The sequence below is a fragment of the Erpetoichthys calabaricus genome, chromosome 5, assembly GCF_900747795.2.
Source record: "Erpetoichthys calabaricus chromosome 5, fErpCal1.3, whole genome shotgun sequence".
Classification (NCBI taxonomy): Eukaryota; Metazoa; Chordata; class Cladistia; order Polypteriformes; family Polypteridae; genus Erpetoichthys; species Erpetoichthys calabaricus.
The window spans coordinates 18,139,531-18,159,272 of record NC_041398.2 but is presented as its reverse complement, the minus strand read 5'-3'; the positions used below and the strand labels follow the sequence as shown (position 1 = coordinate 18,159,272).

The 19,742-nt window shown below is 43.1% G+C and overlaps 1 protein-coding gene across 1 annotated transcript; it reads left to right on the top strand.

The window, feature by feature from the left end:
- The first annotated feature begins 354 nt into the window (after positions 1–354).
- Positions 355–18,148, top strand: LOC114641764 (zinc finger protein 664-like). Its single transcript, XM_051927560.1, has 3 exons — positions 355–474; positions 9,413–9,966; positions 15,360–18,148. The coding sequence occupies exons 2-3, from the start codon at positions 9,555–9,557 to the stop codon at positions 16,328–16,330; spliced, it is 1,383 nt and encodes a 460-aa protein (XP_051783520.1). The 5' UTR covers positions 355–474; positions 9,413–9,554; the 3' UTR covers positions 16,331–18,148.
- Positions 18,149–19,742: the final 1,594 nt, after the last annotated feature.

Sequence of the window (19,742 nt, the reverse complement as noted above, 5' to 3'; positions counted from 1 at the left end):
TATGGATAAGTGCGAGCTCACATGTCAAATTTAAGCGACTCGGGCGGTGCAATCACCACCTGAAATTTGGAGCCCCTCAGCATCACATTGTCCCTCATCGCCGAAGATTGCCACCCGCGGCCGACACTGTCTCATCTTCCGCACTTTATTTGTGGCATGAAAGAAGCCACACCGGGAGTGAGCTATTTATATAATGACCGCGAACGCTGGGAACACAGACAAGCAGTTAGATGACGTCATCCCCCTGCGACGTACGAAAGGTAACCCCGCCCACTCATCTGCGCAGACATTCTTATTGTTGTGGCCATAGAGCTGTATACAGGGACAATAGTTGCATTCGGTTCTGTGAGAAGATTCCAGCGGAAGGCTCAGGCTGTCATACGAGGTGCGTGTCTGCTCCTTCAGTAATAAAACAGAGCGGTAGAGAAAATAAATAAAGAAGGAACGTCAAGGAGGAGAGAAGGTGGATTTTCGGTGAGCATCGGGAACATCTGGCGAGGGTGAGAATTCGGGGTGGGAGAGGAGAGGAGAGTGCACACGGGTATGAATGTCGAGAGGACACCAAATCAAAAACTGTGTGTGGGTGATGAATCGGGAGAGAGGAGTAAATGAAGGTAAGAAGGAGAAAGGACAGTCGCGGCGATCAGCCGAGGTGCCTCATTGTTGATATTGACGGCCCTCCGTCCTCCCACCCCTCTCACACTTCCACTCCCCCGTTTACGTTCACGCAGACTGACGCTCGCTCGTCTCGTTATGTCATGGGAATTCCGGTCGAGTTTAGCGTGTTTAGAAAAAATGCAAAAATCCGAGATTCGAGGTTGAATTTTTCACAAGAACTTTCTCGTTTTCGTTACGAATAGAATACCCGCAGAAAACGTCTATAGTGGACGACCAGAACCTACCATAACGGCATCGGGTACATAGCAGCAACAAAACCTGGACCAAGTGCGAGTCCATCACAGAACACACTCCGATAGTTAGGCCATTTAATATTATACACTGAAAAGAATACAATGTTTAACGGAGTTATGGTATGTTGTCTGGTGGAAACGAAGTTTGTTTTTGGGGTGTATGATGCGTTACAGGTTTGTCAGTTTATCGAAAACAACCCTGCACAAATCAACTTCCATAACCTCGAAAAACCTTCAGCACTCGGGGAAACACACGTCTGCAAACTCGATTAATAAAGTTATTTTCTCCAGTGTGTAAAGGTGACCAAGTGCAGGGGGCAATCTGAGGCTTGCCGGCGGAGACGCATCCGAGTCGGTAGGCTTTAGCGCCCGGGAGGCATGCACTGTCGAAATACTGTTTACGTGCCATTTAACTGCTATTTTAAAATCGGCCTGCCCAGTCTCTGCCCGCTCGGACAGTCAGGTCCGTACCCTGAGGTATTTATTATTTAGACATCTTAGTATCATTTGTCACGAGTAAATTAAAATGTACAGGTGCATCTCAATAAATTAATATGTCATCGAAAAGTAAATTTATGTCAGTAATTCAATTCAAAAAGTGAATCTTCTATATTATATAGATTCATTACACATCGAGTGATATATTGCAAGCGTTTATTTCTTTTTATTTTGCTGATTATGGCTTATAGCTAATGAAAACCCAAAATTCAGTATCTCAGTAAATTAGAATACTATATAAGACCAATTAAAAAAAAAAAAAAAAAAGATTTTTAATACAGAAATGTTGGCCTACTGAAAAGTTTGTCCAGGTAGGCACTCAATGCTCAGTCAGGGCTCCTTTTGCAGCAATGTGGCATGGCATGGAGGTGATCAGCCTGTGTCACTGCTGAGGTGTTTTGGAAGCCCAGGATGCTTTGATTGCGGCCTTCAGCTCATCTGCATTGTTGGCTCTGCTATCTCTCATCTTCCTCTTGATAAATTCTTTATGGGGTTTAGGCCAGGCGAGTTTGCTGGCCTATTGAGCACAGTGATCCCATGGTCATTAAACCAGGTATTGGTACTGTTGGCAGTGTGGGCAGGTGCCAAGTCCTGCTGGGAAATGAAACCAGCATCTCCATAAAGCTAGTCAGCAGAGGGAAGCATGAAGTTCTCTAAAATGTCCTGGCAGATGTCTGTTTGCGCTGACTTTGGACTTGATAAAACACAGTGGACCAACACCTGAAGATGACATGGCTCCCCAAATCCTCACTGACTGTGGAAACTTCACACTGGACCCTCGGGCAACTTAGATTCTGTGCCTCTCCGCTCTTCCTCCAGATTCTGGGATCTTGATTTCCAAATGAAATGCAAAATTGACTTTCATCTGAAAAGAGGACTTTGGGCCACTGAGCTGTTAACGGTCCAGTCCGTTTTCTCCTTAGCCCAGGTAAGACCATTCTGACATGGCCTCTGGTTCAGGAGTGGCTCAACACCAGGAATTCTGTAGTAGTTGTAGCCCCCATCCCGGTTACACACGTCTGTGTGTGGTGGACTCTTGAAGCACTGACTCCAGCCACAGTCCACTCCTTGGTAATCTCCCCCAAATTCTTCACAGTCCTCTCAAGGCTTCGGTTATCCCTGTTGCTTGTGCACCTTTTTTTCCTTCCACTCAACTTTCCATTAATATGCTTGGATACAGCACTCCGTGAACAGCCAGCTTCCTTAGCAGTGACCTTTTGTGGCTTATCCTCCTTGTTGAGGGTCTCAATAACTGTCTTCTGGACAACCATCAAGTCAGCAGTCTGATTGTGTGGCCTACTGAACCAGATGGAGAGACCATTAAAGGCTCGGGACCCCTTTGATTAGCTGAGCGGAGTGGGACACCAGGAGTCAACAATATGGAACCTTTGTCACAATATTCTAATTTTCTGAGATACTGAATTTTGGGTTTTCATTAGCTATAAGCCATAATCAACAAAATGAAAAGAAATAAATGCTTGAAATATATCACTCTGTGTGTAATGAATCTATATAATATAGGAGTTTCACTTTTTGAATTGAATTACTGAAATAAATAAACTTTTCGATGAGATTGTAATTTATTGAGATGCATCTGTACACAGTACATTTCTGCTGCTTTAATTGTGTCGGGTTAAAGTGACAGATGCTGGAATTCCTCATGCAGTGAAGTGACGCCTTAGTGTAGTGAGAGCAATTTATCTCTAGTTGAATTTGTAGTTGTGTTTTGCGTATGAAAGTGTCATTTATTGCACAAAGTAAAGATAGAAGTCATAGTAATTATATTTATCTAACTAGGGCAGGGGTAGGCAACGTCGGTCCTGGTGAGCCGCAGTATGTGCAGGTTTTTGTTCCAACCCAGTTCCTTAACGAGAACTCAATTATTGCTGATGAAGCACATATTGCTTAAGTGACATTTTGATGCTTCATTTTAGTGGTCTCACTTGTTAAGGTTCTCCAACCTTAATTGCTTATTTCAGTCTTAAACTGCTGCATTCAGTGTTTTAATTGCTCCTTATTAGCAATAAGATGTAAAAGACAAAGCAGCCAGCAGTTCTCCAGCTAGCTTTTTTCCAATTACATCTGTGTGTGTTCATCATGCACGGTTGATTTAATAAAACACTTAATAGAAAAATGTGACAGACTGAAAATGATCTGTTTTAGGCTTCATATCATTTGGATGATATCCTTGGAAAGGAAAAAAATCTACGATATAAGAGCCTTACATTGCACAGACTAACAAGCCATAAAATTAAATAAGGTCTGAGATTGGCAATGATTGGTTTCTAATTAAGCAATTGGGTTGGAATGAAAACCTGTAGCCACTGCGGCTCACCAGGACCGACCTTGCCTACCCCTGAACTAGGGGGTTCCCTCCTGCTCGCTTTGCTTGCCAGCCACTTTGCGTCTCTGCTGCTCACGTTGTGAAGAGGGGAGCTGAACACACCCCAAGGAGACGCAGTTGCTCCTCAGAAACACCCTCTTAAGCGGTGATACAATGGGGAATAAATAGTTTCTTTTTACCTCCTCTTTGCTCCATCAGGTGCTGGCATGCTGCTGCTTCTGTGCTGTGTAATCTGCATCTCGCACAGCACTTTGACTGTTTAAAAGCCAGTACAGCAGCTGTCCTACTCTTTGTCTTTTATTTCCAGCACCAGGCATGGTTAAATATTTTTTGCACAATGTCCTGTCTCGCGAGAGGTGAGTTGTTGATATTTTTTAGTTTATAATTTAAAAAAGAATCTGAAAATCTAACAACATTGCATCAAAGTTCGACAAATTCTGAAAAGAATGATACCAATCATATATATGTAGGTTTTAAAATAAGCCTGATTTAAAGTGTGACAAAAACATGACCTAATCAATGACTTTGTTAAATGGTGCGATTCAAACCACCTACACCTGAACACCAGCAAAACCAAGGAGCTGGTGGTGGATTTTAGGAGGCCCAGACCCCTCATGGACCCCGTGATCATCAGAGGTGACTGTGTGCAGATGGTGCAGACCTATAAATACCTGGGAGTGTAGCTTGATGATAAATTGGACTGGACTGCCAATACTGATGATCTGTGTAAGAGAGGACAGAGCCGACTATACTTCCTTAGAAGGCTGGCGTCCTTCAACATCTGCAATAAGATGCTGCAGATGTTCTATCAGACGGTTGTAGCGAGCGCCCTCTTCTACGTGGTGGTGTGCTGGGGAGGCAGCATTAAGAAGAGGGACGCCTCACGCCTGGACAAACTGGTGAGGAAGGCAGGCTCTATTGTAGGCACGGAGCTGGACAGTTTGACATCCGTGGCAGAGCAACGGGCGCTCAGCAGGCTCCTATCAATTACTGAGAATCCACTGCATCCATTAAACAGTGTCATCTCTAGACAAAAGAGCAGCTTCAGTGACAGACTGCTGTCACCGTCCTGCTCCACTGACAAACTGAGGAGATCATTCCTCCCCCAAACTATGCGACTCTTCAATTCCACCCCGGGTGGTAAACGTTAACATTTAACATTATGCAAAGTTATTGTCTGTTTTTTACCTGCATTATTATCAATGTTTAATATTGTTTTTTTGTATCAGTAAGGTGCTGCTGGAGTAAGTGAATTTCCCCTTGGGATTAATAAAGTATCTATCTATCTATCTATCTATCTATCTATCTATCTATCTATCTATCTATCTATCTATCTATCTATCTATCTATCTATCTATCTATCTATCTATCTATCTATCTATCTATCTATCTATCTATCTATCTATCTATCTATCTATCTATCTATCTATCTATCTATCTATCTATCTATCTATCTATCTATCTATCTATCTATCTATCTATCTATCTATCTATCTATCTATCTATCTATCTATCTATCTATCTATCTATCTATCTATCTATCTATCTATCTATCTATCTATCTATCTATCTATCTATCTATCTATCTATCTATCTATCTATCTATCTATCTATCTATCTATCTATCTATCTATCTATCTATCTATCTATCTATCTATCTCATTAAAAACATCGTTGCACTTCCAGGTTTAGGATTATATATATTATGGAAGATGACCCGGACTTAGACAGGCGGACACGTTGAAGTCACCCAACACACGTTTATTTACACAGTCCATTATTTACAAAAGTGCACACCAGCCCCAAAAGTCCCCACAAGTCCAGGCCCTCAATACAAATGCCTCACTCTCTTCAGGCTGCCTCCTTGCCTCTCCTCCAAGACCTTGTCTTCTCGTCCTCCCGACTCCAGCCCCTGAATGGAGGGAGGCGGCCCCTTTTATACACACCCGGACGTGCTCCAGGTGCCTCCCGACAATCTTCCACCGGCACTCCTCAGTGTGGCGGAAGTGCCGAGTGCGCACCCGGAAAACACTCCGGGTGTCTCCGATCCTCTTCCCCCCAGCACTTCTGGGTGTGGTGGAAGTGCTGAGGTTCAGGGCTCCCAAGGCATTGGGGCACCCCCTGGAGGTGACCACGGGCCCCTACAGGGTTGAGCTTCAAAGCTCTGTACCTGTGGTCCTCATAGCCACCAGCGCGGTCACCCCCTACGTGGTCTGGGGGAGGCGTAAGCCCTCCTCCGGTCCCCCGAACGGGTCGCCCCCCCCCCCAGCCACCTGTGACAATATATACCAGTAACGGCGTACTGCACGATAACGTGCAGTGAATACACTTGACTTGAGTGTTCATAGTTTTCCTCCTCTTTCTCTGTACGTTTACCATTCGTTTGCTCAGAGGTTGATGCGCTTGCTGCTTCCTGAGCAGCTCTTGTTTACTTCACCCTAGCAGCCCGCTGCTTCTCTTCTTTCGTTGGCATCTTTTCGCATTAAAACTGATTGTTAGTTTTTGTGTTGAAATTACTTAGTACGTTTTCTTTAATTTTTCACTTAAGCTGGCACTTAAGTCTTCAATCTGCCTCAAGAATGATTAGCGAAGGTGGTGGGGAATGAGAACGGCACCCATACACATGTGCCGTACAGGCCGCTCTGCTTCGCGGTGCCAAGAGTTGATTCAACAGTAAAATAAAATAAAAAGAGTAATACAAATCATCACCCCAAAAGCGGATAGTAGACGTCACGTAGTATATGTGTGCCAAATTTCAAGTCAATAGGTGAAATGGTTTGCGAGCTACAGATGATTTAAAATCCTGGACAGACAAACGAACAGCCACGGTAGCGTTTTATAGAAGAGGATATAATATATTTAGAGAGAGAGAGTAGATTGATATGGAAAGCATATGTATGGTATACATTTATGTCAATATAAATGCTAATTTAATTGCTATAATTATTTTATAACAATATTATTTTTAAAATTGAGTATTCTTATGTGTTTTCTTTGCAGTTATGTTACATAACGTTAAATGTGTAAAGTAACTGTAGTATTCTTCCCACACCAACCACCACCTTCAAAAACTCTGCAGCCATCGCTGGCTGACAGTAAACTGGACACACGTGTGTTTGGGATGGTGGAAGAAAACTGGACAAGTGAAGGAAAAACCCAAGACCACCAGGCTAGTATTAGAAACAGACCATCTGAAAATGTAAGGAAAATAAAGTGTTAAGTAGGATAAACCTATGGAAATGTCAAGTGGAGTTTAAGGCAATATCCATGGTTGTGGAGCCATGAGGTGCAGACAGTGGGCCTTCAATCCAGGGGTCTGTGGAACAAAAGCACAACTGCTTCTGATCAAGGAAGTCCTTTTAGGCCTGGGGTGAAAGTGTAATATGTGGGGAGGGGGGTTGGCGGGGGGGCATTAATGCCATCTCCATTACAGAAGTATTTTAAGTTAGGAGAGGTAAGGTGGAGTGGTGCAAAGTCAGCAAGAAGGAGGAGTAAGAGAAAAAGCAGAGAAAGGAAGAGGAGTGACAAGGGGAGTGCTTTTGAGTATGGAGCAGTAGGCAGAGACAACAGATGCTTATTCCAATAGACTGAGGTCATTCAGGCAGGACCACTGAGGCTGTAGGTTGGTTTGTTTTGTAGGTTGGCTTCTCTATTTTTAATGTGACTCCATAGGTAATTGTGCTGAACGTGTATTTCTGTTGGTTTCCCCTTAATTGATGTTTAGAATAGCAATATGTCACAGGCTGAGTCTCTTTAAAATGGTGGCCTCATTTTTCAGATTTGGATCTTTCACTTGTGCATTTGGGCAAACTTAGACATGTATTCATGTATTGCCAGTATAAAATAGTTTACTGTTATCAGTCTATTGTTAAAAAAAAAAAAAAATCTTGGAAGGAGACGAGACATGGTTTTCTTGGAGACACTTTAACGTCCTGCAAGACACGACAGTGAGATATAAGAACAGCTGCTGTAGAGGCTTTTAAATGTTTGAAGCTCTGCACGAGATGCAGATCACGCAGCCTGGCAGCAGTAGCAGCAAGATAACAGCTGATCGAGCAAAGAGGAGGTAAAAAAAATGTATTTGTTTCCCATTGTATCACCGTTTAAGAGGGGGTTTCAAGGAGTGACCACATCTCTTAAGTGTGCGTTCAGCCCCCCTCTTCACAACACGAGTGGCAGGGACGCGAAGTGGATGGCGCTTTGTGTGCCCTGGTATGGGTATATGGGGTTGGGTGAGCGAAGTAAGATGTCCTCTGCATCTTGTTCTGTTACACCCATCACCTGCATGTCCTCTCTCACCACATCCATAAACCTTCTCTTAGGCCTTCCTCTGTTCCTCTTCCATGGCAGCTCTATCCTTAGCACCCTTCTCTCAGTATACTCAGCATCTCTTCTCTGCACAGGACCAAACCAACACAATCTCGCCTCTCTGACTTTGTCTCCCAACTGTCCAACTTGAGCTGAACCTCTAATGTCCTCATTTCTAATCCTGTCCATCCTCATCACACCCAATGCAAATCTTGGCATCTTTAACTCTGCTGCCTCTAGCTCTGTCTCCTGCTTTCTGGTCAGTGCCACCGTCTCCAGCACATATAACATAGCTGGTCTCGCCACCGTCCTGTAGATCTTCCCTTTCACTCTTACTGTTACCCGTCTGTCACAAATCACTCCTGACACTCTTCTCCACCCACTCCACCCTGCCCGCACTCTGTTCTTCACCTCTCTTCCACATTCCCCATTTCTCTGTACTGTTGATCCCAAGTATTTAAACTCATACACCTTCGCCAACTCTACTCCTTGCATCCTCACCATTCACTGATCTCCCTCTCATTTACACACATGTATTCTGTCTTATTCCTACTGACCTTCATTCCTCTCCTCTCTAGAGCATATCTCCACCTCTCCAGGGTCTCCTCAACCTGCTCCCTACTATTGCTACAGATCACAATGTCATCAGCAAACATCATAGTCCACGGGGACTCCTGTCTAATCTTGTCTGTAAACCTGTCCATCACCATTGCAAATAAGAAAGGGCTCAGAGCCGATACCTGATGTAACTCCACTTCCATGTTGAATGCATCCATCACTTTTATTGCAGTCCTCACCACAGTCACACTTCCCTCGTACATTTCCTGTACAACTCTTACATACTTCTCTGCCACTCCCGACTTCCTCATACAACAATACCACAATTCCTCTCGGTCACCCTGTCATAGGCTTTCTTTACGTCCACAAAGACACAATGCAACTCCTTCTGGCCTTCTCTAAACTTCTCCATCAACATCCTCTGAGCAAACGTCACATCTGTGGTGCTCTTTCTTGGCATGAAACCATCCTGCTGCTCACTAATCATCACCTCCCTTCTTAACTGAGCTTCCACTACTCTTTCCCATAACTTCATGCTGTGGCTCATTAATTTTATCCCCCTGCAGTTACTACAGCTCTGAACATCCCCCTTACTCTTAAATATCGGCACCAGTACACTTCTTGTCCACTCCTCAAGCATCCTCTTGCTTTCCAAGATTCCATTAAACAATCTGGTTAAAAATAATAATAATAATAATAATATATCTTCCTCCTGAAGCTTCTGTAAAGTTTTATTTTTCCTTTTGACAAATAAAATCTATTTAATTCTTCTCAATAACTTTTATTTTGACAGATGAAACAGCTCCTCTTTCCTAGTTCATGTGGTTTTGCATTGGCATGTCTAATGGTCTCCAGGCTAGGACTGTTCATCTGAGAAAGGAACTTTAGAAGACAAGAGCAGACACTTGAGGTGACAGAAGAGTTTTCCACATACCATGGCCTCAGCCAATGACAATGGTATGGATGAAAGACCGGCACAAAAGAATTATGACAACTGTGACTGGGCTGTTTTAGCAGATTGTTCTGTGAAGTCAGAGGATCATGAAGTAAGAATTTCAGTTTTTAAGGAGGAGGAGGAGTCTGAGGGGGAAATTATTGAGGTTACAGTTGAGGATTCAGACGATTCATCAGATGGCCCTGAACTGCAACAACATGAAACTGGAAATATTTTCATGCAAGATATTTGCGGAGAGTTTCGTTCCAGTTTGCAGTCACATTTTACTAATACAGGACAACTGGCTACCCAGCAGAATTCTAAGGAACTGAAATCTGACTTTGAAGAGAAAACCAATGAAGGGAATGGAAAAGAAGGAGAAGAGCAGCAGGCTTCTAGAAGTGAGAGAATAAGTAAGTAATCCAATCAAACATTAAGGAAGGGAAGGGAGGGAAGTGAAGAAAGTTACAAGTTCTGCCTGTGTTTGGTTTGGTGTTGATAGTAGCAGGAAATGTGACTTAGGTACAAGAATAGAGACAAACTGCTTGGGTGCATAACGACTGACAGTAGCTCATTTAATAGGTCATAAAATGTAAAGGTTTTTGTAAACCCCCAAAAAACTGAGTGTCCAGCACATGATTCTCCCACATAAAGGTTTGATTGTAAAATGGGACCAATGTTTGGTTTAATAAAACAAGATTCAATTTAAAAATATATATATATAACTGCTTATAAAATGAAAGGACCACTTTTGAATGAGAGTATAACATCAAGTCAATGAAACCTGTGGGCTATTGATCTGGTCAGTTAAGTAGCAAAGGGGCTTGTTAATCAGTTTCAGCTGCTTTGGTGCACTAGAAGGGCAACAAGGAGACGACCCCCAAAACAGGAATGAATGGTTTCACAGGTGGAGGGAGGCCACTGACATTTTTCCCCTCCTCCTCTGTTTTGTCACTCGTTTTGTATTTTGTGTCACTAATGGTAGCAAGAGGCCATACCTGAGCCCTACAGAGTTTGGTGACACAAGTAATCCAGCTTCTCCAGGATGACACATCAATACGTGCCTCCCATTTCCAGAAAGTTTGTTGTGTCTCCCAGCACAGTCTCAAGGGCATGGAGGATATTCCAGGAGACAGACTCTAGGAGAGCTGGACAGGGCCCCTTGTAGAAGGTCCTTAACCCACCAGTAGGACCCACCGGTATCTGCTCCTTTGGGCAAGAAGGAACAGGGTGAGCTCTGCCAGAGCCTACAAAATGACCTCCAGCATGCAGGCCACTGGTGTGAAAGTCTCTGAGTAAATAATCGGAAACAGACTTCATGAGGGTGGCCTGAGGTCCCAAAGTTGACGTCCTCTAGTGGGCACCATGGAGGTCGATTGGCATTTTCCATAGATTACCAGAATTGGCAGGTCCACCACTGGCGGGCGCCCTGTGCTTTTCACAGATGAGAGCAGGTTCACCCTGAGCACATGTGACAGACGTGGAAGGGTCTGGAGAAGCCATGGAGAATGTTATGCTGCCTGTAACATCGTTCCGCATGACCGGTTTGGTGCTGGGTCAGTGATGGTATATCTGGGGAGGCACATCCATGGAGGGATGCACAGACCTGTACAGGCTAGACAACAGCACGTTGACTGCCATTAGCTATTGGGATGAAATCGTTTGACCCATTTTCAGATCCTATGCTGGTGCAGTGGCTCCTGAGTTCCTCCTGGTGCACGACAATTCTTGGCCTCATGTGGCGAGAGTATGCAGGCAGTTCCTGGAGGATGAAGGAATTGATACCATTGACTGGCCCCCATGCTCACTCGCCTGACCTCAATCTAATAGAACACCTCTGGGACATGATGTTTGGGTCCATCTGACGCCTCAGACTGTCCAGGAGCTCAGTGATGCCCTGGTCCAGATCTGGGAGGAGATCCCGCAGGACACCATCTGTCATCTCATTAGGACGTTGTCAGGCATGCATACAAGCCTGCCGCATGATTTTTTCCCCTTTGATTGTCGGGGTGTCTTTGAATTCAGCCCTCTGTAGGTTGATCAATTTCATTTCCATCAAATGTTGTGCCATCCTTTCATTCCTAACACATTACCCAGTCCATATCAGTAGAGATCTCCAGTATGATTTTTTCCCCATTGAGATCTGGTGTGTTTTCAAAGTGTTCAAAAAAATTAAAGGAACAGTTTATATTTTAAAGGTGCAGTTTCTTCCAAGTAATAATAATACAGTGCACTATTCAGCTATTGCTGCTATTTAAATTATATGTAATGCTGTTAGTTTAGATTTCAGTACCATTTCATTTATATGCATTATAGTTTATAAAGGTTCATTTGTGTCTTTCAGAGAAAACCCCACACATACTTAACATAACATGCATTTAAAGGTGAAAGAGATTCTCTTGCTAGTTTCATACAGTGTGAACCAGGTGGGAGACAAATGAACTGGTTATCCTGGAACGCTTCTTGTGTCTCTTGTCTCTGGCCGGGCATCTGCAGTGGGTCCAACTTCCTATATGATTATGAAGGCTGCCACTGAGTGATACCTTCATTAAAGTTATATTATATATTCCTACAGAATATGTGTGGAAGTTCGATGATTCAGTGTGCAGTTAGGATCAGAATAGATATGTAACATCCTATAATATACTCAAAGACTGTTAATTCAATTGAGAATCAAAAATAGAGTTGGAACAGCAAGATCAGAAAGCAGGCCTGTAGGGGATGCCAGTCCAGTCCATCTCAGGCCCCTTCACCCCCCAATGATTCCCAGTTTAGAGTCCCCACTCCACCTGGGGCCTCCCGCATAACGCCGTGCGTAGAATTCACACTAAAACATGGCATACGGACAAAAACGGAAATGTGCGTATGCACAAAAAAAATCCAAATGCATAAATCTGTGCTCACGCCAATTTCCACATTCTTCCGCTACATAAATCCCAGTTAGCGTGAAAAGTAATGCACATGCACGCGCCTGTCGCTCAACCCCGACTCCTCCCAGAATTATACCTCTTTGAATATGCAAATCAATATAAATAGCCCCTTATGTTTTGCGTTCTGTGAAAAGACAATAGCAAAACCACGGGGGGGAAAAGAAGAATTTCGGCGAATACCAGGTAGAGGCAATGAAAAACATACTATTTGTTGGTTTAAGCAGTGATATAATTAACAAAAGGAAGTTGAACGAGTGACAGAGTGGCGGAGAAACTCAAAAGCTCAAGTTCACAAAGTCGCACAGTGCCCGAAATAAATAAGAAGTGGTCAGATGTCAAAGTCGCCGTGAAAAGGCAAGTCGTAGCCCACTGTCTGAGTGTCATATGTAAGCTTATTAGTGTACAGAGGAAAAAAAAAAGGTACACAGTGGCAAAAAAAGCTTGAAATGTCAACTTTAATCTCAAAATTTCCACTTTAATAACGTAGTTTATTTTGTAATTAAAGTAGAACACCATAAACTAGTTTCTCAAATACCATCATAAGTAAAGTAGCATGTTAAATGCTTTTTGTATGTGTTCTTCTATGTGTGTGAATCACTACGTGCTTCTTAAACGAGCTTTCTCTACCTCCGACAGGACACAGAATCCAGTACATTCATATTACAGTTCTCTGAATAATTTAAATACTGAGATGTATACTTGTTATCATTTTTATGATAATAGGAGTTAAAGCATGTTATTAAACAATTGAACATGGTGGCGCAGTGATAGTGACGAGCTGGCGCCTCGTCCAGAGATTGTTCCTGCCCCCACCCCCCCCCGGCAAGATGCTTGCTGTGCCATGCACAACCTTCAATGAAATAAGTTATTGCATCAGTACTGTCTTTCAAACATACTAACCTCCAATTCCTGTCCTTCCTTTTCTTTCTCCAAGTAACCAATCGCCACACAATCAGCTCTGTAATAGATGCCAATCCACCTGTAAGCTTAGAACGCAGAGTCTTCAAAACCTTTAAGGAACATGTTTAATTATTGTACCCATCTATCCTTCCAGTGTTGCACCAGTCCCAGTAAGCATACAGCACGAGGCAGGAACACTCCCTGAACAGGGTGCCAGCTCATCACTACTGCTGTCCACCATGTCCTCACATGTTTAATTATTAACAATATAGATTATTTTAAAGATGTTTAAAACTTCTGTATAATGTAATAAACATGCTTTACTGCATTTCATCTTAAAAATGATATCAAGAACTCCAAGAAGATAACGCTTGGAAATCTAAAACAACTTAGAAGCCAGTCATCATCATTTGTAAATACACGTTTTATAAAGTGGCTCACATTGTGCAATTTTATAACTGTAGTGCAAGTTTATAGTGAGGTGATTGTACTTATAAGTACAAGCAGTTTTAAAAGGAGCACTTGATGGACTGATTGATTGTGTTTAGAGCTCTTGGGATGAAACTGTTTCTGAACTGCGAGGTTCCTACAGGAAATATTCTGAAGCTTTTGCCGCACTGTATGGAAGGAGTTCAAATAGACTGTGTGAATGGCTGAGACAGCGTGTGCTTGTTGCTGTATCCCAATAACCCTCTTTCCAATCAGCTGCTGTAGAGCTGTGATTCCACACTCAGATACAGTGGGTTAAATACTCAGAGTGGTGCACTCACAGTGACAACGCTTAAGCAGCTAGTGTCTTTGGAATAATTTGGCCATTCTGTGCACCATTATATGGTTACAGGTAGATTACCATGAGATGCCTTAAACTAATAAACGATATGTGGTTAATTTCAGTGCATTTGATAAAGCCACGTCAGGGATGTGAATCTAAAAAAATAAAAGGAAACCACAAAGGAACAGTAGCACTGCTTTGACGCTGGGTGCCGCCAGTTTGCAAAACTGAGCAGAGAACTTGTGTACGCAAGGGATTGAGCTGACGTGAAAATGTGCGTGGCTTTACGCCAAGTTTAGGTTTTATACATCGTGATGTGGGCGGCACGGTGGCGCAGTGGGTAGCGCTGCTGCCTCGCAGTTGAGAGATCTGGGGACCTGGGTTCGCTTCCCGGGTCCTCCCTGCGTGGAGTTTGCATGTTCTCCCCGTGTCTGTGTGGGTTTCCTCCGGGTGGTCCGGTTTCCTCCCACAGTCCAAAGACATGCAGGTTAGGTGGATTGGCGATTTTAAATTGGCCCTAGTGTGTGCTTGGTGTGTGGGTGTGTTTGTGTGTGTCCTGCGGTGGGTTGGCAACCTGCCCAGGATTGGTTCCTGCCTTGTGCCCTGTGTTATAATAATAATAATAATAATTCATTACATTTATATAGCGCTTTTCTCAGTACTCAAAGCGCTATCCAGACAGGGAGGAACCGGGAAGCTAACCCACAATCTTCCACAGTCTCCTTACTGCAAAGCAGCAGCACTACCACTGCGCCACCTGTGAGGACCTGTGTTGGCTGGGATTGGCTCCAGCAGACCCCCGTGACCCTGTGTTCGGATTCAACGGGTTGGAAAATGGATGGATGGACATTGAGTGATGTCAGTGTGGAAATGGGCATATGCAACATTTTTGTGTGTACGCACCGTTTATGCATGAGGCCCTTGGTGATTAACACAGCAGGCACATCTGTGTGATCAGAGATGAAGATGGAGAAACTGAACTGGCAAAGTCCATTTACACAGTGAAACGGATTGATCCTCAATCTGAAAATTATTATTTTTTTTTTCCAAGTAAGACTTATTCAGCTAATTCCTAATTTCATAACCAGTCTTCTTGGAATACTCCCAGCGATGTAACTGAGGAGTGGTGCAGAAACACCAACAAATGTGCTATTTGTCTTGTGTTATTTTACAACATTTAACTAAACTCTTTGTATCATTGCAGATTCACAGGACAATTCCAGTTTCTCACAGTCTTCATCTGCTCAGAGTTCTCTTCAGTGCAGACAGCAGTACAAAAAGGAGAAGATGAAGAAAACAACAAGAGAATCAGAGAATTTGACATCAGCCACATTTCATTGCAGGTCTCTTCCTGTGAGAGAAGCCAACAACGCTAACCAACAACAAGAGTGTAACACAGATGAAGCGGCTTTGTGTACTGGCCAAGAGGGTGGACAAACTGTTAAAAACAAATCTGATGGTAGAAATCTCAAGTCGACTCATACAAAACCAAAGCACTATTACTGTTCTGAGTGTGGCAAACAATTCCTCCATAAGAGCAGCCTTCCAGCACATATAAGAAAACACACTGGAGAAAAACCTCATTGCTGCTCTGAATGTGGCAAACGATTTTATGACAGTTACAAGCTACAAAGACACACAAGAATCCACACTGGAGAAAAGCCTTATGGCTGTGCTGAATGTGGGAAAAGATTCATCCAAAGTAGCCATCTTCAGGCACACACAAGAATTCATACAGGAGAAAAACCTCATTGCTGCTCTGAATGTGGAAAAAGATTTTCTGACCGTTACACTCTCCAAACACACACAAGGATCCACACTGGAGAAAAGCCATATAGATGTACAGAATGTGGGAAATTGTTCATTAAAAGTAGCCACCTTCAGAGACACAAAAGAGTTCATACTGGAGAAAAGCCATATGTCTGTTCAGAATGTGGAAAAAGGTTCTCTGACAGTAGCAGTCTTCGTCTGCACACACGAATTCATGCTGGAGAGAAGCCGTTTTCCTGTCCTAAATGTGGAAAAAGATTCCTCCAAAATTGCGGCCTTCAGGCACACATAAGAGTTCACACTGGAGAAAAACCTTATTGTTGCTCTGAATGTGGTAAGCAATTTTCTGACAGACGTAGTCTTCGACGACATACAAGAATCCACACAGGAGAAAAAAGTGGCTAAATGTGGCAAACAATTCACTGACAGTAGCCATTTTCAGAGACACCCAAGTTTATCCTGGAGTTCATTGCTGAAGCAAAACATCAAATCGTGCCAGTTGTGCTGGGATCAGTAAGACTAATAAAGAGAAACTTTCCGGCCCATCTTGACATCCTGCATTAACTCCATCTGAACTGCAGAAGAAAGCATAATTTGGAACAATACAGGTTCTATCCACAGTCCTCACTGCAAACTTAAGTGAGTAAGAAATAATACAGTTAAACAACAGTATTCAGACTAATCCATAAAATATGGAGAAATTAGACTTAAGAGAAACTCTATTCTGAATCTGGCAAAAGATTCTCTCATACCAACAGTCTTCAGAATCACGTACGAATCCATGCTGTTCTGCAGTTGTGAATATGACAGATGATTTTCTCATAACTGCAGCATTCACAATCATTCCAAAAAATTCACACTGAAGAAAAACATTACTACTGCTTTAAATGTGATAAAGGATTGTTACTTTTACAAAATTTCCATGGGCACTTAAGAATCTACAGTGAAGCCTCATTGTTAAACTTAATGTGGCAAACGATTCTTAAAACAGTAGTGACCTTCATAATAGTTAAATAATTCACACTGGTAAGACGTTTCATGGCTAGTTGGGATGTGGCCAGCATTGACAAGTGACACTTCACACTGTAGAAGTCCTGAAGGAGTAAACTTGAGTGTGAAGAATGAAAGAACAGAGAGATAACTAAAATGTAACTGTCCTCACTACTCAAGTCTCAGAGCTCTGTACAGGTATAAAGTTAATGACTGAATTAATTATAATCCTAATGAGCATGAGTGACTATCTGATTCAATTTCAAGCTGTTCCTACAGATGTGCGGTAGCCGGAATGTTCTTTAATTTCATTATTTAAAAAGGGACTTGTTCAAATATAAAGGATGAGTCAACACTTATTAACATGATTAATACATTAGAGGAAATGGTGGATACGAATCACAGAAAGAAAACATGAGCGAATAACTGCTAAACATAAAGACCTGGAGAAACCTACTGAGTTATGGAAAACAGGTGTGTCACCTAAGGAACGATCCAGCAATGTTATTGAATGCCTTTTGTTTTTATTGTGATATAGTGCACGTTATTATAGGGTTGGTGTGGTGGGCGTTTGCAGTCAAACCCTGTTAAATTTTCTTTATTGTTGTCTATTTCACTAGAAGGGTACTCTTCTCAAGCTGAGGTGCTGCCCTGAATTTATGAACTCTTATAAAAGAAAAGTATTTCACTCCAATGTCCCCTAACGACAAGCCTCACATAGTGTCTATTGATGAAAAACCTTTAGGGTGGGCAAGCTACAACATATACCAACCCCTTTATGTCTAAAGAAAGTGATGTTACCTTCTGAAATGATGACCTTTGTGATATTTGTAATATCTAGTCCTCAGCCCTTTATAGTATTTGGATGCCCCTTGTCTGGAGAAGCACAACCCAGTAATCAACTGGAAAACTAAAGATACAAGGCGATGGAGTTGTCACTGCTTATCATCCTGCCTTAAAAGTATAAAGCCAGCTTGAGTTGGATTCTATAAACGTTTCACCACAAGACCATGAAGATGTTTCAGATGTGTTCAATGAGTAAAGCGCTAATGAACTTCCTCTGCAGAGATCTTATGACTGTGCTATTGATCTTCTTCTCTCTGGGACTCTGTTACCTAAAGGAAATGTTTAAACATTCTTACTCATTTGGAAACTCAAGTGATGTGATGTTAATATTCAGAAAATCTTAACTAATGGCTTTATTGAACTATCTAATAGTCCTAGTTTTTTTTTTTTTTTTGTTAAAAAGAAAGATAGGGGGGTATCGACCATGTATTGGTTACCATGTACTAAACAAAATTATAGTTAAGTATAGTTAGGCGTTACCATTAATCTCGTCACTCCTCAATCAACTTGATGTATAATGACTGCCTTCAACACCACTAATTGTAATTCCGAATATAAAGTCATGCCCATATGGGTTGGCAAACACAGTTTTTCAAAACTTGATAGCTTTCGTAATGTATGTATTTAAGTATTAGTATACATCTGCGATATTCTAATGTTTTCCTAATTGTATTCAAAGTCATATTAAAGTTGTGAGAGAAGTTCTGCTTCATCGTAGGCAAAACCATTAAATTGGAAAGGTGTGAATTTCACTGAGCATTGCTTTTCTTTTTGGGTTATGAAATTATTTAGAGGAGTTTAAACATGCAAAAGATAACGCAAGGTAAGATATGAAGACTGTATTGTCATTGTATCATTGAGGACAGCAATCAACAAGATTACAGGGACATTCCCTGAGTTTTTCTTAAACAACATACGATATATTATAACTAAGTCCATCCATCCATCCATCCTCTTCCGCTTATCCAAGGTCGGGTCGCGGGGGCAGCAGCTTGAGCAGAGATGCCCAGACTTCCCTCTCCCCGGCCACTTCTTCTAGCTCTTCCGGGAGAATCCCAAGGCGTTCCCAGGCCAGTCGAGAAACATAGTCCCTCCAGCGTGTCCTGGGTCTTCCCCGGGGCCTCCTCCTGGTTGGATGTGCCCGGAACACCTCACCAGGGAGGCGTCCAGGAGGCATCCTGATCAGATGCCCGAGCCACCTCATCTGACTCCTCTCGATGCGGAGGAGCAGCGGCTCTACTCTGAGCCCCTCCCGGATGACTGAGCTTCTCACCCTATCTTTAAGGGAGAGCCCAGACACCCTGCAGAGGAAACTCATTTCAGCCGCTTGTATTCGCGATCTCGTTCATTCGGTCACTACCCATAGCTTATGACCATAGGTGAGGGTGGGAACATAGATCGACTGGTAAATTGAGAGCTTCGCCTTGCGGCTCAGCTCCTTTTTCACCACGACAGACCGATGCAGAGCCCGCATTACTGCGGATGCCGCAACGATCCGCCTGTCGATCTCACGCTCCATTCCTCCTTCACTTGTGAACAAGACCCCGAGATACTTGAACTCCTCCACTTGGGGCAGGATCTCGCTCCCAACCCTAAGAGGGCACTCCACCCTTTTCCGGCTGAGGACCATGGTCTCGGATTTGGAGGTGCTGAATCCCATCCCAGCCGCTTCACACTCGGCTGCGAACTGATCCAGAGAGAGCTGAAGATCACGGCCTGATGAAGCAAACAGGACAACATCATCTGCAAAAAGCAGTGACCCAATCCTGAGTCCACCAAACCGGACCCCCTCAACACCCTGGCTGTGCCTAGAAATTCTGTCCATAAAAGTTATGAACAGAATCGGTGACAAAGGGCAGCCCTGGCGGAGTCCAACTCTCACTGGAAACGGGTTCGACTTACTGCCGGCAATGCGGACCAAGCTCTGGCACTGATCGTACAGGGACCGAACAGCCCTTATCAGGGGTCCGGTATCCCATAC

What these genes read in the sequence shown, in the direction of transcription:
- LOC114641764 (XM_051927560.1), top strand. Translation starts at nt 9,555, where the DNA reads ATGGCCTCAGCCAATGACAATGGTATGGATGAAAGACCGGCACAAAAG. An exon ending in TTCTAGAAGTGAGAGAATAA is followed by an intron (nt 9,967 to 15,359) that starts GTAAGTAATCCA and finishes GTATCATTGCAG; the next exon opens with ATTCACAGGACAATTCCAGT.